This window comes from Falco punctatus, assembly GCF_963210335.1.
Source record: "Falco punctatus genome assembly, chromosome: Z".
Lineage (NCBI taxonomy): Eukaryota > Metazoa > Chordata > Aves > Falconiformes > Falconidae > Falco > Falco punctatus.
Genome location: NC_137586.1, coordinates 23,213,081 through 23,239,163, shown reverse-complemented (window position 1 = coordinate 23,239,163; position 26,083 = coordinate 23,213,081). Strand labels below are relative to the sequence as shown.

The 26,083-nt window shown below is 41.4% G+C and overlaps 1 protein-coding gene across 3 annotated transcripts in view; it reads right to left on the bottom strand.

The window, feature by feature from the left end:
- The window catches only part of RNF180 (ring finger protein 180), a 104,860-nt gene that overhangs the window by 2,027 nt on the left and 76,750 nt on the right, over positions 1-26,083 (bottom strand). For 2 of the 3 annotated variants that reach the window (XM_080372846.1, XM_080372844.1), the window contains one exon: positions 1-26,083. This exon is cut by the window's left edge and continues 2,027 nt beyond it. In XM_080372846.1, the coding sequence (XP_080228972.1) occupies positions 25,881-26,083 (203 nt within the window). In that variant the 3' untranslated portion in view covers positions 1-25,880. The other variant, XM_080372845.1, reaches the window with a different exon arrangement.

Here is a 26,083-nt window from a genome sequence, read left to right as displayed (position 1 = left end):
TACCTTATGACGTCATGCTGAGTATATAAACTGGGAGAAGAAGAAGGAAGGTGGGGACATCCACCATTATGATGTTTGCCTTCCTGAGTAACCATTACGTGCGATGGAGCCTGGCTTTCCTGGGAATGGCTGAAACACCTGCCTGCCCGTGGGAAGTGGTGAATGAATTCCTTGTTTTGCTTTGCTTGCGTGCGCGGCTTTCGTTTCATGTATTAAATTGTTATCTCAAATCTCGAGTTTTACATTCCTTTCCGATTCTCCTCCCTATCCCTCTGGGTGAGGGGGCAGTAAGCGAGCAGCTGTGTGATGCCCGGAAGCCGGTTGGGGTTAAACCACAACAATATTTAAGTTTTAAAAGCTGTTTTCTCTGAAATGCAGCACTAATACCATTTATAGTCAACCACAGGTACATTCCTATAAAGCAGCCTTTGCCATGTTGTAGTAGCACAGCATCTGCTATATTCTCAGCTCCTGAGGGGACTCTGGAGATTACAAGACAATTTTAATTAGATCACTGGTATTCACAAGAGATTCTAAATACTAGCACACATTACAGTAAAACTATGTTGAAAGTTAGGTTGACTGTGAAGTTGATTGTAATCCCTGATTTTAACTGTCTTTAAACTGCAAAGACATTTCTGATGCTGACCACAGTTGGTTTTGTTTTGAACATTTGACTGGGAGAATAGTTAGAAAAATTGCTTAGGAAATGCATGGTGGGTAGTGATGGTTCTAAGAATGGATTTAAGCAAAAAGCTACTACCTATTAATCTGACGTACATAGTTATCAGCTGTTATCATGTATTCTCAAGTTCTGACTAAATTCTTCTCAGTTTTCTTATAGAACTTAGTACAATCATTTGAATCTTTTTACCTCCCCCTTGGCAAAGGCAACACAAAAAAAAACCCAAAAGAAGATAATTTCAACTTTTCAAAGCTCACAAGTAAAACACAGATATCCTTTGAAAATGAGAACTGATTCCCTGCATAAGAATGGAGTTCCATAGTTCAGTCACCTCTGGCAGTCCAGTCAAGCTTTCTTCCTAAGGACAATGATGGATAGAACTGTATTACTCTTGCGGGAATGTCTTGGGTTTATCATTTTACAGCAGATCTTGATCACTTCTGCTGTCCATTATCATTATCTGCAAATCATTTATATCAGATATAGTAAGAAGAAATGCTAGACTGGAATGCTCCCTGCTTAGATAAACTCCAGAGATGTCTTTTAAAGTTTTGTACTGGTGCATATATGACCACATAGTCTTATGAGAAATAATTTAAAAATTGGTATTTATAGGTTAGATTGTATTGGTGATTCCCATTACTTAAAATATGTGATTTTTTATGCAGTATTTGTGGATTGATTGGTTTTTTATTTGTTTGTCTTTTAAAGTATATGGTATCCAAGGCAGGAATCAAGCATATTGTGTTTGTAGAGCAAATACGGTAAGAGTGAAGAATGATACTTCCTACAGCAGCACTATAATGAGACAAAATAGCTTGGGTGAAATTCCGGTTATGGTCTTGACAGCAACATATTTTTGCAATTATTTCCACTCCTCAATCAAATAAGAAGCAATTTGAGAACACATTTCCCACATATAAACCCCTGATCTTATTAAATCTGCAGAGGAATTGGTTTTGCCAAGTATGCTTTAAATCGAAATGCTACCGAACTATTTAAAAAATGAAAGCTTCTACAAGTCTTCATATACAATCAATTTTGGTTGCGTTGCTGTCTTCATTTTCTGTTTCTCCCTTGCTAATAATTACTGTCTGTATACTATTTTGGTTTGGTTTAGTCTTTTTGGTTTTAAATCACTTTTTCACCTAGTGCCCAGATGGCTTTGGTTATAAGTTGGCTTTGTCATTTTTTTATGATGGAAGGGATTATGATTGAGATTTGGCTTCTCCATCTACCCTTGTGTGCAACATTTTAAAAAAAACCCACAACACACCTCTAACTATAGAAGTCATTAAATCAAGATGTTTGCTTAATTTTCTTAAAGTGTTTAGTGCACATGAAGTTAAGCATGTGTATACATCTTTGCAGCGTTGACTCCTACATCATTGTTATTTCAACAGATTTTTAACACATGTTCTTTCTTATTTAGCATAACCTTAAACCACACCTAACCTTAAATCTATCAGCACAGAAATATATTATTTAGCCAAATGTTTATGGAAGAAAAATCCTACAGGAATTTTCATTATTGTCTGTTATGATTTTGTATATACCCTTTGTTTAAATTGAATATACCAAGCAGAAGATTTCACTATGGATCATCTTTTTGCTGTCATCCCTGCTGCAGATCCAGTGCTAGTAGTCAGAATTACATGAAGACAACTATTGGACATTTTTTAAAAGGAGTTTTACAGATCCAGCTCTTGATGGAAAGTCTGTAAAGCGATCATCCCATCTGTTCTACCCATATATGAAAATAGTAGTTGTCTTAGACACTTGAAATGTCTCACTTAATGCTGATAAAGGTATCACAAACCTCATATTAGTACAAAGTATAATGATTACTTCCCTACAACAAACATTTTAAATATTTTTACTGGATTATGCAAATATAAAAAATAGGATAAAAACTTTGATACCTTTCATTTGGTAATGCCTTAACATAGGTGATCAGTGCTGGACTATTGGCAAGAAAAGTAACAGCTGCTCCTTTATATACTCTTATAATGATAGGATATTTGGTGCAAGTGTGATCTTACTAATTTTGTTATTTTAAGAATATGTCTTCTGTGCTCTGAGTCTGGTTGATCTGAATTTATTTATTCCTTTTTTCTCTCCAGTATTTGTCTTCTTAACTTCTAGATTTCCTCAGGTAGCAGGAATAGAATTTGAACTTCATCCAGATGCAGAACCAGGGCATGGAATTGTAAGACACTCAGTAAAAAACCAAGGACTGTATCTGAAGTAAAGCAAGATCTACCAACTTGCCATTGACAAATATTTGGCTAATGTAAGTTGTGATATGTTTATTGTTATTTTTCATGCTTGTGAAGCTTTATTTTCATAAAGTACAATCTGATTGATTGCTGAATTATGGGTATACTGGATTATAATTATATTTTTTTCCTTTTTTCCTCCATTAGTTTTCAAATTTCTTAATTTCCTGATATTCCTATATGTCTTTTGTTTGATAAATATTCCTGCCATCCTGCAGAAGATTAGTAGACACAGATATCAAGCCTGTTTTTTAAACTCTCTTACTCGCCTTCTAGTAAAGTTCACACATGCAAATACTATTTTTGCATATTCAAATTAAATATAGCTATTTGTAGCCACAATCTCTCAGTCTTATTTGCATGCAAAATCTACATGTTCAATCTGGAAGTTATTTAAGAAGGTAGCTCCAAGCAATTTCAACTCACTTTTCCAATGAATAAAAAATTCATACTAAACCAAAAATTCAATAGTTTTATTACTAATGCTTTTGCAGCCTTACAGTTCAAAGTAATTTTGAAATAAGCATTTAAATGTGTACATTTACAGAACTGTCATATATGAGAATGTGACCATTTATTTCTCTCAGAGACTTTTTTTTTTGTGGTCATCTTTTAGTCATCCAGTTTACTGGGACTTTGAATAATGCAAATAAAGCTATATAATACACAAAATACTAAATATTAGGACATTAGTCTATGGGAACATTATCAGAGTGCAGCTCAGAAAAGGCAGGAAAGATCTGTGGCAGCTTCTGGGTACCCAGCCCTGTAAGTCCACAGAGCTGCTACTTTATGAATATGGTAATGATTTGTCAAATACAAGCTGCTTCACAGATTATTCACAGTTGATCCTTTTGGGATGATCACTCCTGCAGGCATGTAGAGATGGGTTTCTGAAAGGACATGGAAATGGAGGAGGTAGAAAGACTCCTAAGGATGTTAAATCCTGTTTTAAAATTCTAGTCCCCTTTTAGGGAAGTGTATTTAACACTCAGAGGCTTTGGATTTAGTGTATGAGGCTTTCAAGGGACAAAAGCCTTTCTGATAAAGTCCCCATTTTACCCTCACAAATTATTTTTTCAGTATTTAGGTCTATAGATACATCCTGACACTGTCACCATCAATCTTCTTTTCTTGCTTAGCCTTTCATAAACGTCTCGTATACATCCATAAACGTCTGGAGAGAGTGAAGATTGCATCACTCTATTTCCTCTAGGCACCAGTGACAGAAATTTTGTTGTACTGGCTTTTCCATAGTTACAGAAGTTGCAATTAATTTAAAATAACTTCAATATGACAAAGAAGGCTTTAAAAGCAGCTAAGACCATATTGCTACTGGAAGACCCCCTTCAGCTCTTATATAACTGAGATTAAGGTGGGATATATGTATTTTAAATATTGAATTAGTTGGGCAGGTCTGAAAAGTCCCACCTAAGATTTTATTCTTTACAGCCATGAATACAGCCCTTTAAGGTGGTTTAGGTTCTTCTCAGTGATGCTTGGATAAAGCTGTTTCATTCAGAACACTATTTACTTATGAGAAGGGACAGATACTGAGCTAAGGAATTTTTTTTAGATGACTACAATACTAACTTAAAGGCCTACTCTTCGAAGAGACTCTTGCCATCAATCCATGAAACTTCCAGGCTGAAATACATTCTTCTACCAGTAAGCTATGGCCCTGTCCCAAATTTGAAATGCAGAAGCAAAAACCCCCCAAATGGAATTTACTTACAGGCAGTTTAAGACAGTGAGTACAAATCCTTTTAGTAGTTCAGAAAGCAGTTCTCCTTTAGTCAAAGACATACAAAACACTCAAGAAATGAAGCATTATTGTTTGCCATCCATGTTCTTGCACTTAAATGAACAGTTCATGGCATGTTCTAATGCTGGCTATCTTGCATCTTGTTCAATGTTTCCCATACCCAAAAGACTGTGAATAAACGACTCGTATTTTATTTGTATCATATGTCTCACCTTGTGAACTTGATTTGATGGCTCTTTCTAAGAAAATTCATTGCTTCATAGAGAGGAAATGCAGAATATGGTGTACAGTTTTTAAACTGACTGTAAAGAGGGACAGAGAAGTCAGTAGTAGATGCAATACCAAATATCTTTTAATATGTTCCAAAATAGGATAGGGAAGTCTATCAGACTGTTGTGGTTTAACATGGCAAGCAGCTAAACACCACACAGCCACTCACTCACCCTACACCCACTGCAATGGGATGGGTGAGAGAACTGGGGAAAAAACCCTAAAATTCATGGGTTGAGATAAAGACAGTTTAACAGGACAGAAAATGAAGGGAAAATATGAATAATTATAATAATGGTAAAAAAATTTAGAATATACAAAAAAATGGATGCATAGTGCAATTGCTCATCACCTGCTGACTGAAGCCTAGGCAGTTCCTGAGCAGCAGCCCCCTGTCAGCTTTCCTCCCCAGTTTATATGCTGAGCATGACGTCATATGGTATGGAATACCCCTTTGGTCAGTTGGGGTCAGCAGTCCCAGCTGTGTGCCCTCCCAACTTCTTGTGCCCACTTGGTGGCAGGCGGTGTGAGAAGAGAAAAGGCCTTTACTCTGTGAAAGCACCGATCAGCAGTAACATAAGCGTGTTAACAACATTATTGTCATCCTAAATCTAAAACACAGCACTACCAGCTACTGGGAAGAAAGTCAACCCTGTCCTATCTGAAACCAGGACGCTGACATTCTGGGATAAGCACCTGTTACACATGGACTTTTGATTCTAAAGAACGGTGTGAAAAGTGAAGACAGTTGAAACCATTTTCATAGATCTAAATTAGATAAGCCAGACAAAGGATCACAAGCTTCTATGAGTGGTGCCAAAACCCAGAAAAAAGTCTGTCTCAAAGCATCCACATTAGCTAAGATGTTCTATTTGTAATTTTGCCAAAGCAATTTATAACCCTATATCTGTAAAGGCTTCAAAAATTCTGCTGGGAGTAGATCGTTTTGTTTTGAGAAAGTATGAAGGAAATCAGGTCAAAGCCACAGAACAAAACCTAGAAATACTATTAGCATTTCACAATGGAGAGCTTGAGATAATGCAATGATGATCTAATTTCTGATGAAAGTAGATGTCTAGAAGTTCAGTGAGAAACAGAAGCTCCTCATTTTTCTTCTAAATCTTTTTCTTTAACTATCCTCCCTTAGGTTCACTGGCTATGCCTCTTGATCTCTGTACAGCTGTGTGAATTGCTTTATACCTATTTTTTCTGTCTTTGAAAAGCCGATGAAAAAAATGTAACCTTTTTTCTGTTGAACCTACTCCTAGAACAAGCACCCTTTGATGGATAATAAAAGTGGCCTAATTGATGTCTTCCTTATCTTTCCCAATTGATCCTGCTGCAGCTGGCATGTTGGGTGCAGGAAAGAGTCATTCTATTCACAGCCTGTCCACAGCTAATACAGCCCCCACATTACTTTAAACCAGAACAGTGGGCTGAGGATCTCTAATGGACTTCCTGATACATGCATACAGGTCAAGCCAAGTTATTCGCCCTCTCTGAATCCCATACTGGCTCCCTCCTTATCAATGCATTGTATTTAAGCTCTTTTTCCTCACACTGAAAATTAAAATTAAATTAGTTTTTCATGATTATCCCTCTCTCCTTGTCATACTATTCAAACTCCCTGATGACTTTTTTCTGTTAGAATAATTGATCATCATATGCACTTTGCACAATACATATACGTACTGTTCTCAGTCTGTGGATCAGAAGGAGTTTTTTGAAAGTTCCTGGGCACTAGGTGCTTGTGTGCACCCTATGCATTAGACTTGACCCATACGTAGAGCTCTAGTGCACTTGCTGCACGGTGTGTTAAAGGTATTTCTGAAGGAACAGATAGGAGGTATAGGACTACTGTTACGGTCTTCTTTCAAGCTATGGATTTGAGGGCCAAAGTCTTAAAACAGCACTGTGTGTAACCAGCATGTCAGAAATATCTAGCAAAAAGCAGCAGCAGTTAGGTTGAAGCTTAACTTTTAGCTTCAACTCATCTGTGTGAGATCAAAAGTAGAGATCTGGTAATGAATAGTTCATCCTACAAAACCCTGAACAAACAGTAATTCCACAATCATGGTCTTGTGTCACCCATGAAGTTTGTATTACTTATCTAAATTATAGGTTATAATAAAAACCTGAGGTTTAAAGTGTTTGTTAAATATACCAGAGGTACCATACAAACAGATCAATATTTAAGTTAAATGAAAAATAGTTAATGCAATTATTTTTTATTCTTTTTTTGTATTACTTTATTATAACATATTTTGAATTTGCCACGAGCCTGCAAAGAAAACACAGTAAAAAATACCAGTAAATGCAGTGCCTGCTATAGAAGGAAGGATTTGTCACGCTTCCCAGAAGACGAACACTCATAAGAACTTGGAATGGTGAGAGGAGGTTTTGCACATGCTCCCTATGGCTCTCAGCAAGGACTGCAGCAACTCTGACTCTGGCAGAATGTGATAAACAGCATCAAGGCTAATACAGAACCTAAAAACTGCATCTTCTATAAACTGGTAATGTCAAACACCAATTTCTTAATGAACACTCAGCATAATTATATTGTGTTACTTTGTTTCTTCTTTCCCTTAAAGTTGAACAGTTTCATTGTTATAAACATTTATTCGAAATATAGCCTGAACATTTTTTGCGTTCATCCATTATCTGACAAAGGAAACGTATTATTTTTTTTTTTTTAAGGTTTTTTAAAACTAGAGAACAAATGTTCAGATAGTTAGTAATTGACTTATTCTGGTGGTTTTATTAAACAATTTTCTCCTATTCTTGGAGAAAATTTTGATTAATTTTGAAGTCCACTACTTGAAAGTGGTAGCATGAATAAATTTGTTTATAATATTATGTAAGAAATATATTTAGCAATATAAAAATAAATGAGAAATCTACTGGTTTCCAATATAAAAATAACCAGTATGATCGTAATAATGCTTATGTAGGTTACAGTGATGATGACAGGAGGATGCTTAGACAGCTGGTATAAATTGACATAGAAAGGGAAAATGTTTATTTCAAGAGGTCATAGATCATAGAATGGTTTGGGTTGGAAGGGATCTTAAAGAGCAACTACTTCCAACCTTCCTGCCTTGTTCCCAGCCTTGTGTGAGGAGATCCAACAGAACAGAGATTCTCAAGAGCTGCTGAGCCGCTGCCAGGGGTGGGGAGCAGACTGAAGGGCAAAGGAGGTGTAGGCCTGCTGCTGTAGGCGGCAATGGCTGGAGTTCCAGAGCTACCGGAGCAGGATGGGCACCAGCAGCACCTCCCCACAGGAATAACCCAGGAGGGCACTTGGCTCTCCAGCTGCGGCTGCCCTGTCTCCTTCATGCCCAGGCTCTGGGCAGACAGAGCTTTGATTCCAGGGTGCAGGGCCAGTCCCACTCTGGCTGATACCCCTTCCCACCACCCTCCCTGCCCCGGGCTGGGGAACAAGCTGGCTTTCCACCCCTTGCAAGTGCTGCACCCCTCTCTGCAGACCAAGTTCACTGGCCCAATGCAGGAGCACCTGGGGTGAGCAGGGCTTCATTCCTGGGGCTGTCCTGCTCTCTGGGAGCTGGGACATGCACTGGCCCAAAGCATGGAGGTCTTTTGGGCACAGCCCTGGGGTACAGGGTTTGGAGCTCCAAGCCCTGTCCTCTGGCACCTGCTGGGACAGCTAGGAAGCCTGTAGGTACTTGTGTGTGTGGTGACCACAGGCTGCTGCCAATTCCTGCTGGACCAGGCAGGGCAGACCTGGGGAATGTCTGTGCCAGGTTCTCCAGCCCTGCTTGTGCTGGGTCTGCAGGTACCTTTCCTACAGGCTGCACTGGAGGAGGGCTGAATGGGGGATGGGTAGAAGGCAGTGGTAGGCCCAGTGCAGGGAAGGAGGGAAGATCTGCCCTGTCCCCAGTGACTCAGGCCATGAGGCCTCCAAGGTGACATATATTCCAACAGTCTGACTGCCAGCAGCCCTCACCCCTGATGCTCAGGCCCCCTCTGTGGTGTCAGCACACCCTTCCCCACACCACTGCTCATGCTCTCGATCTGGTCATTCATATGGAAGAACAACGGGATCAGACTCTTCTGCATGTTCTTCTTAATCTGTCTCCTGCTGTCCCTCACCACCACACTGATCACATCTCTACAGAGGATTATGGAGAGCTGCTGCACCTGGCTGGAGTTCTGGTGGGAAGGAGGATGGGAGGACTTCAGCAAAAAGCTGCTCCCTGCCCAATGGTGAGCAGGGTCATTAGTGTGGCTGATGGGAAGGGAGGTGCTCCAGGGTCAGCTCTGGGTGCTGGAGCTGTAGGCCACACCTGCAGCCATGGCTGAATGGCCTCAGGCCTCCAATGGGCCACACAAGAGGAGCGAGGAGGGGAGCAGCCCTGCTGGAGGACTGGGCCCAGTGGCAGCTGTCCTTACCCAGTGCCCATTGGTGGGGCAAAGGCTCCCATAGCATCCCTACAGCATCAAAGAGATGCAGGGGCTCTTCAGAGAGTTTCAGAGCGATGGGGCTGGCCTCATGCCTCTTCAGAACCCGCAACACATTCCTGAAGACAGCCAGGCCCTTCAACTTGGTGTCAGTGGTGGCATACTGTAGGGTTTGCATGATGTCTGGCAGCAGGACCTGCATTTGTTCTGCCTGTATGAAACACAGTTTCATTTGTTGTGAAGTGGTGAAAAACCACCCGGACCTGCATTAAATTGACCATGCTCTGCCCATCATCCTGCAAAGTGACAAGGCGTCTGAACATCAGTGAGAGCATTACAGCACTGCAGATACAGACTGCTTTTTCATCAGGGAAGCTGCAGCCACTGTGTCATGCCAGGACCAGCCTCGACAGAACCAGGCTGTGGGCAGCCCTGGCCCTTCCTGCCCTTATCACTTGGGATGCCCGGGGACCCTGCCTGAGGAGGCAGGAGGGGGCCGAGGTGGTGTTCCCCATGGGGCAGGGAGGACCGTGGTGGCAGGGCTCTGGCTTGGCCAGCTTTGGCTGCTGCAGGCCTGACCGATCCACTGGGGCTGGGGAGCCCAGTGGGATGGGGATGGAGGGCCATGGTCCGCATGGATTCCCTGCAGTTTTTTCATGGGCCTGGCAGCCAGAGAGCCTCTGGGCCCCTCCCCTCACAGGGAAGAAGCTCTCAGGGATGTCAGGGCCAGTACTTGTCCCAGGCTGGAGAGGTATTCAACAAGCTCCTGCACACTTCCCTGAGGTGATGGTCAGTCAGCAGGAGAAGGAGTGAGTCCAGGCTGTACCTGGCTGGCTCTGTGTGGATGCACTTCACATTTTTGTGATGTATGCCATGATCTTTGGCACCTGGAGGGGACACAGGTGAGTATGGTGCTGCCACTGGAGTACAGCCATTTCCCCAGCAGCCACTGAAACTGCTGCCCTTCCCACGCATCTCTGCTGCCTTGAAATGGCTTCAGGTTCCCAAAACAGCTGTGTTAGGGAGAGAAGGAGGAACAACGCCTGGCAGGGCTCACGGGCAGGGCAATCCAGCCACAGTGCACCTACATCCGTCAGCCAGGAGGCAAGGTCTCTTGTGGCCATGGCCATTATGGCCATTTGCCTGTCATACATGTTGTGTGCTGTCAAGGCCTCAGTGGCCACAAGGATGATGTCTGTCCTCTGAGAATGCTGGATGCTCTCCAAACACCTATGAGAGGAAGGAAGGGAGGAGAGACATGTCATGCCAAGAGCCGCGATGGCAGTATGAGCAGCTCTGGCAAGAGATGCCTGGCAGTGCTGGCAGCAGGGACCGCAGAAAAGCTGGAAGCAGAGACTGCAGTCTCTGCAGGGCAGAGGATGAGAACAGAGGGTCCCCAGGGTGAGAAAGGAAGGTTCGATAATGTGCACTGTGTGTTTGTCCTACAAAGAACCAGGGCTTGCTGGTGGCCAGGAGGGCATTAACTGTTGCTGGGACACTGGATTCCCACCCTTGGATAGTCCCTTCTCAAGGACAACAGGAACCCTCTTCCCAAGGACAGTGAGTCCGTGGCAGCCCTACTGATTCTGGGTCCCCTTGCTCACACAAACCTCCTGCTGATGCCATGGACAAGAGTCCCAGCAAGGCAGGAGCTCCTGGTCATGGACTCATCAAGTCATGTCACTGCTGTCGAGTGAAGAAAGCAACCAGGTGCTCTTAGAATCCCATCTTGGTTGGAGCTCTGGATGCTCTGGATTCTCCTCTGGCAGTGTCTCACCTACATGGAGGGGCAACATTGAAGAGTCAGTAGGACACAGCATCTTTGCCAACAAACTTCCCAAATGGTGAAAAGAGCTTTACAGTCCGCATGGCTAAGGAGGGCGGCTGTGCTGGGACTGGCTTGCAGCCCTGGCATTTGAGCACTGCTATGCCCCCTGCCCACAGGACCCCTGCTGCCAGCGTGCTGAGGAAGCGGGATCCCAGCATCGAGCCACTTGCTTGCTGGCCCCAACCCTGCCCAGCCCTGGGGGTGCTCATCAGTCACTGGTCTGCTGTGACTGGTCTGTTGCCACTTCACAGGGCTCTGGTAAAGAGCTGCTCTCCTGGGGAGCCCCCTCTTCTCATATCACCTCGGGGTGGCTGGGGGCTCTCTCTCTCATCCTGTAAAGTAGGGGAAAGCATGAGGAGGAGGTGAGGGCAGCTTAATGGCAACACCTCAGTGCTGTGGGGCTGCCAGGGGCATCAGTGAAAGACATCGACTGTGCTCAGGTTCTTCTTAATCTGTCTCTTGCTGTCCCTCACCACCACACTGAAAGACACAGGACTGTGCTCCATGCTCCTGCCCTGTCCAGTCACTGTCTCATCAGACACTGCAGGGCATGGCCACGCTAGCTAAGTATCACATTGTGGAGTGTCACAGAGGGAGGTCACAAAGGGCTCACTGCACTATAACCCACTGCCCGGGCTGGGAGGGGCAGGGCATCCACTGCTATGTGGACCTGTAGGTGTAATAGTACCTGTTTCAGGATCTCTGTAACCTTATCCTTGGTTGTGTTTGTAAGTAATGGTGGGACACCTTACACCCTGCCTAGGCTGATGGGACCTAGCACAGCCTTCACCCATGCCAGCCCATGTTACTCCATGAAAGGGAAGATTAAGCACAATGGCTTTGCTGAAGACCTCTCCAAGGTGAGCTATGCTGCTCTGCTCTCTCATGTCAGCAGCTGAAGCTCAGCTGCTCTCCTCAGGGCAGAAGGTTTCCAGCACCTGCTGCAGCTGCTGTTAATGCACACTTCCCTGCGCTAGCAGCAAAACCCAAAAACTCATAAGTCTCCTGACTCTCCTGTTGTTAACAGCAGAAGAGGGGAGGCTCTGTCGACACCTGCGGTCCCTTGCTTTCCAAAACTAACAGCTTTGGTGGGGTGAAGTTCATTGGCACTAATGGGAATCTCCCGCCTCCCTCTCCAAAAATTGGCCTCTTTGCAGAGGAACAGAAGTTGCCCTTCTTCCAATGGCTCCATGCCTCTCACACCACTCCTACGGCCAGCCAGCTCAACTAGCACAGCCCGCCTGGACACTCAGCGAGAATCAACACTTACCTTTTGTACCCAGCAAGCTCCCTGCCTCTCCTACAGATGCCAGGTCCCGCTGCCTTCCCCCTGGTGGAACTGGACATCTACAAAAAAAGGGCTCCCATGTACACAATGGGAACCAGAAGTAGACTTGGAGGCAACAAAACAGTGAAGCTGGGGCTGGCAAACTGCTGCCTGGGAAAGGTAAGGCAGCCTGCCCACCTCTCCTCTGCTTTGAAACAACCAGCCCTTAAGCATCTCCCCCTTCCAATGGGGCTTCTAAGAACTTAAGAACACCTCACTGGAGTGACATATTGCAGGACAGCAAGGCCTGCTGCCTTGCCTTGGTCCAAAGCTAAGCAAAGGGAGTCCAGAGAAAACAGCTTTGCCTCTCCACTAGCTCAGCCATTCCATGCCGATATGTGCTCGCACACCACAAGCTCTTCAGGAGGACACACCACCACAGAAGGGATAAGCAGACTCAAGAGCAGACCTTTCTCATGCTCTGGGGATCATCTAGGAGGGCAGGGGCATCTAGCAAAGTCTGTCTAGAACTAGAAGGGCTCTGGACTTTGAACAAGATGTAGTTCCAGCTCATCTTTAGCCACGAGCTTGCCCTGCCAGATAGATCAGGTATGTCACTCCATTGTGTCTCAAACACAAGATCATTGCTTTAAGTGGCACTCTAAAAACACTTGAGGGATGTATTTCACCTGCCCTTAAACTTTTTTCTCTTGTCTTTACATTCCTCCCCAAAAAGGGAAGAAATGCCAGTGAGTAACAGCATCACACCATTAGAAATGTCCTGATAACACAGCAAGATTGCCAACAAGTGTGCCACTGGGACAGGGGAAGTTAGCCACAAGTGCCCAGGCATGCACACAGCAATGCACAACAAAGGGCAAATGCACACAAATCAGCTCGTTATGCCAGACAGCCTTCACTGAAGACAAGTCTACTTGAGAACAGAGCACGATGGTCACCCTTTTTGCTTCTTACTTCTCCCCTTCCGGATGACACTGACCAAGCCCCAGGCACCTCCTCCCACTTTTGGACTCTGGCATTCCCTCTCTACAGCTCCTCTAATATGTCCGATGTGAGTCCAATAAAACAACATAACCCCAAAGATCTTGTCTGTTCCCCTTTAGCTTTGGGGAGAGAAGGTATGCATAAGTGAGGACAATCAACTCCTTCCATGTCATGTCTGTGCCTCAGCCAGAACATTGCAAGATGACGATGAGGCAGAGCACCAAGATGCACAGTGTAAACAAGGCAGAGAGTTCCAACAGCACTGTTTCACTTGACTGGAGATAAACACTGCCCCATGAAAGCAGTCCAGACTTTCCCTACACCTCTCACCCCATGGCTGAGCATCCCACAGGCACAGGCTTCCTCCCAAGGACACAGCCCATCTCAGAATCCACTTTTCAGTGCATGTGGGTGGCAGCTCTTCAGGGTGCAGCCAGAAACACAGCCGCTCTGCATGACCTCTTCCCATGGGCTGGGCTTCAGTACCACAGGCAAGTCCCCAAAACACCAGCAGTTAAGGGGAAAGAATCATCAGTTCCGATCTGAAAAGGCAAGAATCAGAGAATTAAGGAATAGAGCTTTAAGATCATGGAGTCCAACTGCAAACCTAAGAAAACCAGGTCCACCACCAAACCATGTCCCTAAGTGCCCCATCTACATGTCTTTCAAATACCTCCATGCATGGTGACTCAACCACTTTCCTGGGCAGCCTGTTCCAGTTCTCAATAACCCTTTAAGTGAAGACATTTTCCCTAATATTTCCTGATATCCAACCTAAACCTCTCCTGGAACTACTTGAGGCCATTTCCTTTCATCCTATCACCTGCTATGAACACCTCCAGGGATGGGGCATCTGCAGCTTCTCTGGGCAACCTCTCCCAGTGTCTCACCACCTTCACAGTAGATTTTCTTCCTAGTATCTAATGTAAGCCTATCCTCTTTCAGTTTAAAACTGTTACTCCTTGTCCTATCCCACTACATTCCCTGATAAAGAGTCTCTCCCAATCTTTCCTGTAGGCCCACTTTTAAGTACTGGAAGGCTGCTATAAAGTCTCCCTGGAGCCTTCTCCAGGCTGAACAACACCAGCTCTCTCAGCCTTTCCTCATAGGAGAGGTGCTCCAGCCCTCTGATCATCTTCATGGCCCTCCTCTGGACTTGCTCCAACAGGTCTGTGTCTTTGCTGTGCTGAGGACTGCAGAGCTGGACACAGACAACACTCCAGGTGCGGTCTCACCAGGGTGGAGTAGGGGGGTAGAACCACCTCCCTTGACCCGCTGGCCGTGCTTCTTTTGATGCACCCTTAGATACACTTGGCTTTTTTGGGCTGTGAGCACACATTGCTGGCTCACATCCAGCTTTTTATCCACCAGTATCCACAAGTCCTTCTCTGCAGGGCTGCTTTCAGTCCACTGATCACCACAATATTTTTTTTTATGACTATTTAAAATCTAAAAGAGAAGTATCTCCAGAGTTTTAATCGGGTTTTTATTTTGATATACTGTGTTTTTAATACACTTAGTAATTATACTTTCCCCTATATATAACAACATATAAAAAAAACCAGTAAGCACATTCAAATCTACTATTTTATTAATTAATTATTAAGAAGTTTTAAATAGAAAGCGGTTCTAGCAGAATTTAAGTTTTATTTAATTTTTATGGGACCTCCCAGAAAGGTACTGAAAGAAGTCTCATCACGCTGTTGCTGCTTTTAGAACATTGGGATGTTGGTGGCTGTTTTTTTTGAAAGTACAAACAAAAAAAGTTTGTACTAGAAAAGTTGTTTTCTAGGAGCTGGATTAATGAAGAATCATGATTAAAAAGGGTTCAAAGTATCAACATACTCAAATCTTCAAGCCAGGCATTTACCAAGGGAACTGAAATTCGAAATAGGACTTTGACAGAATTCCCTCTATCTAGAAGAGAGAAGATCAGATGCAGAACGGGATTCACCATAGTCATATGGTGACTGGGGGAATCAGCCCCTAAAACATGAAAGGCATATCTGAGACTTACATTTCCCTCTTTTCCCCTTCTCCCATATACCCCCAACTAAAGCATGTAACTTAGAAGATTACATTTCTGTGAAACAGGAACATAGAAACTCCATCTTCTGCACTTAATAAGGTATTTAAATTCAGATAGACTCATAGAATCATTTAGGTTGGAAAAGACCTTTAAGATCATTGAGTCCAACCATAATCCAGTATCTTTCTGGACAGTACATTGCTGCTGCCCCCGCCTCACATGCCTACACAATCACCTAGTACTTGGGGCGTTTGCTGTGGACAAGGGAAGTGTTGGTTCTAGGAGGGTAAATTTAAACCCTTTTCCAAGAAATGCTCTTGGCCACGACACTGTAGAAAAATATTACCATGATCAGTGACAAGCACACAGATCATTACACATAACAGAAGCTGCTATTCTAAGGGGAGTCAGGTGTCCAGGACCTTGGGAGAATATAGGCCTGATTTATTTGGAGAGCTGCAGCCACTTAATTTCCACTTTTTGAACAGTCCCCTAGAGCCTGTTCTGGCAGTGCAAGGGCAGTGTGCAGTGTCATTTGACCATGGTCCCTGCCATCTGTATGATTTCCTAGTGCCAAGCCGTACTGCACACAGCCAGCTCTGCTGGCTCTGGTCCATGTGAGGATTCCTGCACTAAAAGCGGAGTAGAGCACAGCAATTTCAGCTGCAGTATGGCTGTTGCAGCGGCACAGCAAAAGGACTAGTGAGAGACTGGATTTGCCCATAACAGTAGGTTAAAAACTAGAGGCTGATGGACAACTTTCACTGCTGAATCAGGACTTCATCCTTACCTGTTTGGAAGGTTCTCTTTACTACAGCTTGTCCTTTTTTCCTTCAAATCCTTGATTTTAGGTACACCATGATTTGGTTACTGTGCAGTGGTTGGACTCACTGCTTTATTTTTCAGGAAGAAACATAAATGAATTACAGTGTTGCATTTGAAGATTTTTATAAAATACGATACCATTCATTATATTTTAAATAATTTGTTACCCTGCTTTTGAAATCCACCCATTATTAATGACTAAAAAGTGAGTAATTTCATTTTTAAAAAAATTTTAATATTCACCATATATCACAATTGCACTGCTTTTCTAATGTAATGCTGAATTACACTTAGAGTGCTTTTCAAAAAGACAGCTCAACAGTTTTTATGAGCACTCTTTTGTACAACAGAAGTTGTCTGACTGCTATGATCACACAGCTGGTGATGCTGACAATGGGAAGTCTTCCTTACTCTTAGGTTTGTGCAATAACTGCTGGCTTGCTTAACTTCTTGTTAAAAAGCTTAGACATGTTCTTGTGAGTAAAAACTCCATTAAAATGTTTAATAAATCACATTGTGATTTATATTTTGTTCCCTGAAGCAATCTGCAATCTGCACTATTTAAAGGTTTAGATATTTTCTCCTTTTCCTGCTGAGGGTACTTAGCTAAGCAGTATGTGGAGGCTAGTGGGAATCTTTCAGAAATCTCCTGACCAAGGGGTCAAGACAAATCCTGAAAAACTTTTAATTTAAACTTCTGTAAAGCAGTACATGCTAAACGCTAAACCAGCTTTTTTTTTTTTTTTTTTAAGTCAGTAAAGAATTTAGTTCATATCTACACAAGCCACGTATGCATAATGTGGCTGTCCTTTGATTTAAATTATGATAGTAATGATAATTTAGTTACTGTTGTTAAAATACGTGTTAACCTGTTGGATTAACACTGTAATACTTGCATTTAAATATCATCTTGTGCTTGTAAAAATCCCTTTCACTTGACAAGCTCTCAGTGCTTTGCACATTGAGCATTGTTGCTACTAGACTCTGCATGGAAAATGGAAGTTCTGAAGAACTTGTTTTTAGAGATTAAAAATAATGAGAATTTGACCTGTAAATCACCCTGAAAATAAGGCACGTTATGAATTATAGATACGAAAAGAGAGGGCCATCTCAAGTTATGCTGTTGTTATCATTATACTGTATTCCTGTCTTAAGCAGAATTACAGAAAAATACCAGTACATCTTGGTAATCTAATGCCATTATGTCATTTTTTGTACTTTAGAATTTAAGTCACAGTCTAGATGACAAATAAAAATGAGTTTGGGAGCCTTAACTCCCAGATGAGTATAATACAAAACTATCAGACAAATTGTAGGTCATGCAATTGCTGTTCATATAAAAATGCACTATGTGCATTGGAAAAATCTGTGACCACACAGCCAATTATTGACTTCTATGCTCATTTATTTCAGATGTCTTTAAAAAGATAAAAAAGTGGGGTCCAGTTCTTTAAATGAAACCAGATAGGGCTATAAATTGCCTGTAACATTAACTTTGTGCAAACATTCTCTTCTTGATAAGAAAATTAACATATTCTTACTCCCCTGAAGTCTAATTCAAATTATTTTAGAACTAGTTTAACTTCTGACAGCTGAAATGCATACATTAGCTAGCTAGAACCATCTGCAAGAGAAACATGTTCTTACCTCATATGTTTTTAATTGGAACATGCTGTCTTTCAGGCACCATCAGATGCCATGCTATGAGTGCTAGTGAATTCTGGAATCATGTATATCCCCAAGGATTTATAATCTGCATGGGTCAAGGACAAGCTTTCGTGAATTTCTGTTATTTTCACACTTTGATTGTAAGTCTAAACAATATTTCTTGGGTAGCAACCTGATTATATAAAGTTAATACCCCCAAACCAGGGATTGTTTTAGGGAGATTGGGATTACATAGGATTCTTTAAAGTATTATTTTTCACTTTGCATTGAACAGGATGGCCATCTAGATTTTTGTCAATATCTGTCATCCTTTATTTTGTTCAGGTGATAAGTGGATGTACATCAGATATCCCTTCTGCTCAGTCTGAATTTCATTCTCTGGCTCAGAAACAGTGGAGTACATTACATGATTAGCATTACAATACTTTTTGTAAATGACAGGGTAAAAATGATTTTAAATAATTAAATTTTAATGCTTGTATCAGTATCAAATGATTTACCATGATCTTTTTATTGGTGGCATTTGCTTTTTCTGCTTCATCATCTTGTTTGAGGATAAAAGATTACATATGGATTATATTTTAAGTGATTGCCTGATTACATTTTAATGCCTTACCAGAAATGTAGAAATATTTCAACTGAATGTTGAAACTGGTTGATGGAAAATGAAATGGATTATTATTAAGTTAAAATGATATCTAGTGAAAAGTCAGAATATAATTACTGCATTTTCTCATCTTGCAAACCAAACTGCAAATTTAAATAAGCCACCAATAATACACTATCATAGTTTATGTATCATTTGTATAACATCAATCTAGAAATCATGGGAACAGTTTTATTTCACCCTGTAAAGTAGTATTGAGATGTCAGGGGCATGAAGCTGAAAGAGTCTTTCCAAATCAATAAAGTAGAATGGACATTAAAAAATGTGGTTGGGAGAAGGCAGCATTGTTGATGGGTGCCAGAGGCGTATCTAGTTAGGATATGCTGTAGTACTGAAGTCTAGAACATTTTTCAAACTCAAAAACTACTTAGTTAAATTCATATGGGATACTGACTGCTGCTACAATATTAAAGGAAGTGCTAACAGGTATATTTGAAATTTCAAACAATCCTGTAGGGTCTTTTTCAGTAGTAACATTTTTTATTTCTCGTGAGCAATCCTGAATGAAGGAGCATGCTTTCCCACCCAAGGATGAATGTGTGAAGGTCTTATGCCTCTGAGAGCCCTTAGGAAACCAGGTCCAGGCAGGCTGAGCCAGGACCTCCAGGGCTTTCATTTTCACAGATATAATGAAGAAATAGGTTCATAACGTACTCTTCTGTTCTTGTTCTTATTTCCTATCAGCCTCAAATGAAGCTGAGGGAATAGTCAGCTGTTTTCTAGGCAGTGGGCAGTAGACCAGCTTTGTGCTGTTTTAACACCAACCTTCCTCTTTCTAGGCCAGGCTGAAAGGGATCCAGTACTTGTCACTGCTACCCAGTGCAGCTATCCACTACCTCCCTGGCGGTGGCAGCTTTGCTGTCTTTTGCTCTTCTGCTACTTTACACCTTCATGGCTGGTTCCTTCCAAGAACCGACCATGCTCTATCTCCTGGAATACTTTATAGAGAACTTCTATACAGGGACCTTGAAGTCACTTTGAAGTGATCTTGGTGTTTTGTTTATATTTAATGCTACAAAGTGTTCTGTGCACTTCTCTGGCAGGGTATAGATTTTCCTTCCGTGTAGGTTTGCCACAATTTTCATTAAAGGCTACAAAATAAATTAGGTCACTGATTCAGAATTTCGGGGGTAGGGTGGGGTGGGGTGTATGTCAAGCCTCAGCACATCAACTGATTGAAATGGAAGAGCAGCCCCAAAGGGCAAAAAGTGATGAAAAATAATAGCACATCATCTTGTCTGCTTTGGGTAGAGTTCAGCAGTCACAGGTCAAGCAAAAGACCTTAAGAAAACTGGCAATATTTGGGAATGTTTTAGTGAAGAAGAAAAGGAAAATCAATGTCTGCCATCAGATGCCCTGGGTAACTTCCAAGGAGTTGCACGGGACACTTGTGCATTAGAGGACAAAATCTGATCCTGAAATGCCCATGGAGACTGTGTATCTGAATATGTGGAGTGCCCTGCATTCAGAGGGCAAGGAAAGCCATCTGGTCTCCTACGTAACTCTGTACTGCTGAGAGCCTTTCCTTGCGAAACAAGACCTAGTGCTTTTTGTTTTAGAGTGTCAATCTGCTGACTTGCCCACAAGCATTCCTCAGATCAGATTTGTCAGTTTATTCAGCACATTTTCTCCAGATCTGTCTGTAATAAAGTAATGGAATTACAACATGGAATTACACATACCTTCAGTCTTCTTTCAGGAACATTATTTTTTTAAAAAAGAAGAAATCACTCTGTAAAAATGTAGTCAACCAAACAGTGATATGTCCTAAATTACACACTACATTTTATGGTTAAACTTCCACAGCATAAGACTGGAAAGTACTTTCAAATAGGATTACATTTTAATGCTTTACTGGAAATGTAGAAATATTTCAGCTGAAGAAAATGTTTGATGGAAAATGAAATAGATTATTATTAAGTTATTTTTAACTTGACTTATTTTTAACTAAGTTATTTTATTAAGTTAATTTTGACAGTATGTATTTTTCAGGGTTACATCACAGCAACAAAGAAATCCTAACATTTCTAAGACACTGGAGGTTTAGTTCACTTTCCATCATAGGGTAATCAAGTGTAAGTAAATATGAAATTTGAACGTGCTTGTGCCACAAGAAATTCTGAAAACTAATTTCAGAAATTTGATCAGAATATGTTCTACAGCAATGGAAAAAGACTGTAAGACAAAAATCCAGTTGCAGATATGTATGAGAAACTAGGTATTTACAATGACGGCTCCAGTTGATTGTGCTGGGATCTGGATCACTGCTGAAATCCACCATAAAGAGGTGTATTTAAGGTTTATCAGGCTTTGGCTCCCAGCATGAGAAATCCTGAAGAACCTGTTTTGGAGAAAGGTGATTTTCAGTTCTGCATCAGGTGCCTTTAGAAGGAAGGCCAAACTGAGGCAATGTACTGCCTTGTGTTATTAAAGGAAACCATGATGTTCTACTTGGAATTTTCTGATTTATTTGCCCATTACTGAAGGATCCACTTTTTCTGTTTCCAGCCTGGTTAAGTCTTCTGTGATGACTGCACAGAATCACTCATAAGAGAGATACTCCAGTCGTTTAATCATCTTGGTGGCCCTTTGCTGGACTTTCTTTAGTAGCTCTGCATCTTTGTTGTACAGAGGAGTCCAGAACTGGACATAGCACTCCAGGTGCTGCCTCAACAGTGCTGAGTAGACTGGAAGGAACATCTCCCTTGACCTGCTGGTCCCACTCTGCCTAATGCATCCCAGAATACCAGTAGCTGTCTTAAAGCAAGGGTGCACTGCTGGCTCATATTCAGCTTGGTGCCCACCAGGTTCTTTTCTACAGTCCTGCTTTCCAGCTGGGTGACTTGCAGCACATACTGGGGCATCCATTTCTAGAGCCTGTCCAGGTCCCATTGGATGGCAACATGAGCCTCTGATGTATCAGCCACTCTTTCCAGTTTTGTCTTCGGCAAGTTGCTGAGAGTATCCTCTGCTCCATCATCCACATCTTTAATGGAGATGATGTACATGACAGGACCCATTTTTGACCCCTGGGGTACATCACTAGTGACTTGCCTCCAGGCAGACTCTCTGCCACTGATTAAAACCCTCTGAGCTTAGCTATTCAGTTTTAAATCCACCTCACTGTCTGCTATTACTGTCTTAGCACTTTTTGATAAATAAAGGGTATCTCTAAGGTTGCTCCACATCTAGCCCAGAGCAATCCACAGAGTATCTTGCCTCCTTTCTCCTAGCATCCTCCTGGGTGTGGGTCTAAACACCAGCAGAATGCTCCCAGTGTCCTACCTTCACCTTTTCCATCTGCCTGTGACTCCCATTGTACAGACCTGGAATTCCCCAGAAGGGACTGGGCATCCTCTGTTATGAAGTGGTCAGGATTGCCAAGGACAACAGATGATTAAAATATATCCACAAAAGCCACACTACACACCATCAAGACAATTACTTGTCACATGATAGCTACAATAGCTACCTTCCTCCTAGAAGTTCATGTTATCAGCACTTCTTTTCTCTAAAAATGACAAAAGAAACCTAGCTTCTTCACCATCCTTTTCCATCCAATATCAGTAACTGTGCTAATGCTGTTGTTAACATACAGCAAATATTTCAGGTGTGTATGCAGGGTACTGGTAAAAGCTTAACTTAGATCTCAGTTTCCGTGGTCAGGTACACAGCTGTGAAACAATCCACTGTGCTTCACAGCAGCTACTCCCTGTGCAGCTACTGCTTGGGATTTATTTTTTTTTTTAATTGTGTGAGAGAAGCAAGATGACTGGGCCTTGGGCACGTAGGAGAGCTACAAACATACCCACTGCTAGGCAAGAAAGTTCTGAGTGTGCACAAAACCCCTTTGCCTGTCACAGCCGAGCTTAGCCTTTTCCTGGGCTTCTGTTGCCTTCAACAGTTAATCGGTACTGACGAACGGCACCAGCACCAGCACTTCATTATCAGAATGTGTTAAGATCCCGACCTTGCCCCAAGACTTCTGATAAAAGCTGACCATTTCCTGGCAAGTACTGAAACAAATAAAAGGCTGCTAGTATGAAAAGAGTTAATCACAATAGTAAAAAAGTCAACAGACCCTAGCTGTACCCCAAGCAGAAACAGAATAGATAGGATAATAAACAAGACACTGATTGAAAAAAATATTAAAATTTAATTCCACCAAGCAAAATCTAGTGAAATGACTGTAAAATATTACAAACAACTCGAACTTTATTGCAAACATTTTAATACTATTGTAGATAAGAAAGACAAGCTTGCAGAACAGGATCAATTTAACCACAGAATTGCTTATAAAGAACCTGCTCTTGCTCCCACATATATCAACTGTATTTTACAGACAGGATTGAAGGAAAACCAAATTTGGGCATTTGAATTGTTACTGTATTTTTACAAAAGTATGTATCTCAAAAAAAGCAATAAAGGAAAAAAAATACCTCCACTCTATGCCTTTAAAGTGTTTCCCTATGAAGGATGTCTCTCAGAGCTGCAACAGTCTTCATTATGTACATTTATAATCTTTTAAAACTAATTGTCCCCTGGAATTAATAACAACCAATACAAAATTAAACAATATAGCCCAAGAAACAGTTTATTGTTTAGGCCTTGATAAAACGCAGTTACATAGTTAGAAATGCCGTACAAAATTGTCACTTCTACTAAATTTAGGAAAATGCAGCCATCCTCAGTCATCAATTCTTGCTGTAAATGTACAAAAAGGGCCAATATTACATCGGATTTTTTTACTCTCCTTTTTTGTCTTTTTCAGAATAAAACCATGGTAACATGCTATTAAAAATTATGTAAGTAATTTTTTCTTATATTATTAGTTAGTACCTATACTACATTTCTTATGTTTCCATATATTTTGGAATATTTACTCAAGGATATTGCTTTATCAGATATCCTGGTTAAATAATTTTAAATTACATTATTACTGGAACTTCAGACTATGTCAGCTAAGTTAAAGTAATTTTTCATGACATCTTTTTATTTTAGTATTTTCTGAGATCAAAAGGTAGAAGCAATTCTGGCTTAACAAGTGCATCAGTCCCTTTCTTTGCTGAGACGGAGCAGTAAATTAATAAGATTAGAGAGAAAGACAAAAATTGCAGTTAGAATCCCAGTCCTCACATAGATGTGAAAAATGTTTTGAATAATGGATAATATTTGAGGACACAAACCTACACATTTGCATGTAGCAATGAGCCTATGACCTAAAACTCCTAATAAAGAGGGAAATTCACCAAGTGCTTTACTACAGTGTTAAAGCTTTTAAAACATTATACCTAATGCCACCAGTAATAGAGGCAATCACTTTTAGGTAGAGACAAAGTAACTAGGTGTACTGTAATTACAGAAAATGTATTTCTGTCACAACCATGAAAATGTGGTGATGGTGAATTTCAATTATTATACCTTCTTAGATTTGTATATATTAAAAAAGATGGCAAAAGTTACTTAGTCCAATTAGTGTAGCTAGACTTGTACATTTTAATTTTGCACATATATTCTCAAACAGATAATTTTATGCAGCCTGTAAGAAAACTAAATATTAGTAGCCAATATACTGCTGTTTTTCAGATTAAGTGAAAGTTTCTGGTGCTGATCTCTTTATAGCCTACAAAAGACTGACCATGCTGGCTCAGCTTCAGTAAATAAGTGTAAGCACATGCTTAATAAAACTCCTGAATTCCTTCTATTTCATCACATTTGGCAGATGGTACCTTCCACAACACATTTCTCCTTGTTCTCTGCTAGAACAGGGGAGTACACCACCTACTGAAAAACCACAGGTCTCCCACACAAATCCTGATACCAGAGGGACTACATACATACACTCAAATGCTTTTCTAGATGAAACCACAGTGTACTTGGCAGGTTCATGCCCTTAGAAATAAAAACTTCCTTATACCTTCCTGAAAAATAAGCGCCTGAACTACTTTGTACCATTCTTCAGCACCTGATTCTCACAATAGTTTCTAATACTGTTTTATAACATAATAGATGCTTTTTCACTTTCATTTGAAAATACTGTGTAAAGCAGCAAGTATGGAGTGATTGCTGAACTGGCTGCAGTTTGCTATTTACTCAGCAATCTATATACAGAATAACTATAAAGTGCTTTAGGATTGTTTCACATGAAAGGTGCAAATCAACACGTGAGGTCCCTGGAGACATAGTCCTGGTGAGCCCACACTTGAGAGTATCCTCAAATTGTTACAGCAATTTAATAAAGATACTGATTTCTTACACTGAAGAATGCTTCTTTCTCCAGTATTTAGTGGGCTTAGTGTCTCGTGGCACCAGAGGCAGCAGGCCCGCTGCTTGCCTTTCATTAGGTGTCTTGCTGGATCCAGACAGACTCATCTGGATGGGTAAAAAAAGGTATGGTGCTAGTCTGGGAATCCGTACAAAAATAGTCCCTTTAATGTGCAGAACTTGGGGTTGTTAGTTGATTCTTTATGATTGCCATTTGCTGAAAATATCAACTGTCAGCACACTGCAGTATTTCTCTTTTTGGTTAATAGGGTCAAAATTTCAGGCACTGAATACAGCACATCTCCAAAGTAGAATGCTGACAGGTCGATCAATTGTCAAAATTTTCCAGGATTTGGATTATACCACTGAAATAGCTCTCGCAAATGTCTATATAATGCATTGTGCAGCACTGCACTGCTTCCAATCTCCTGTTCCCAAAAGATCTGACTATAAATGGGAAGCATCTTTACTGCTTTTATGTATGAGGAATTAAAGCGCCAATAAGTGAGTGAAGTGTGTTAACATAAGAGCCAAACCCCACAATGACTCTATGGATCATATTCTGTTGTAGTACATAGAACTCCCCTAAGAACAAGTACGATTCCATATTTCTACAGAGTAACTATTTCATACATTAGGGGTAAATCCTGTTCCCACCAAAACCAAGGCAAAACTCCCACTGAATGAAGTATAATCTGGATTCACATTGTATGTGGAACCAAACCCAGGTACTTTGTCATACATAGCAAAAGTATCAGATAGCCTCACAGCATTCTGGATGAAGTCTATTACAATTCTGAATGATAAAAATGCAGTATCAAACAAACATTTTGCCTTATTCAGTTTTTTCTATTCACATTATTGTAGCTCGTGACTGCTGTTTTCCTTAACTGTGGTTACTACAGACTAAAAAGGGAAAAAGAAATAACAAAGAAAGCAGAACACAATAAATCCTATTACCCAGTTGACAGAATAAATGTAGATTATCACCATGTCCATATCAAAACGCCATCCACGGCTATCATCCTCAAAGTCCATGTAGTCCATTCTGTGAGCAGCATGTGGGAAATGCCTCCTTGTTACAGTATTGGAGTGTCTTTGAAAACCTG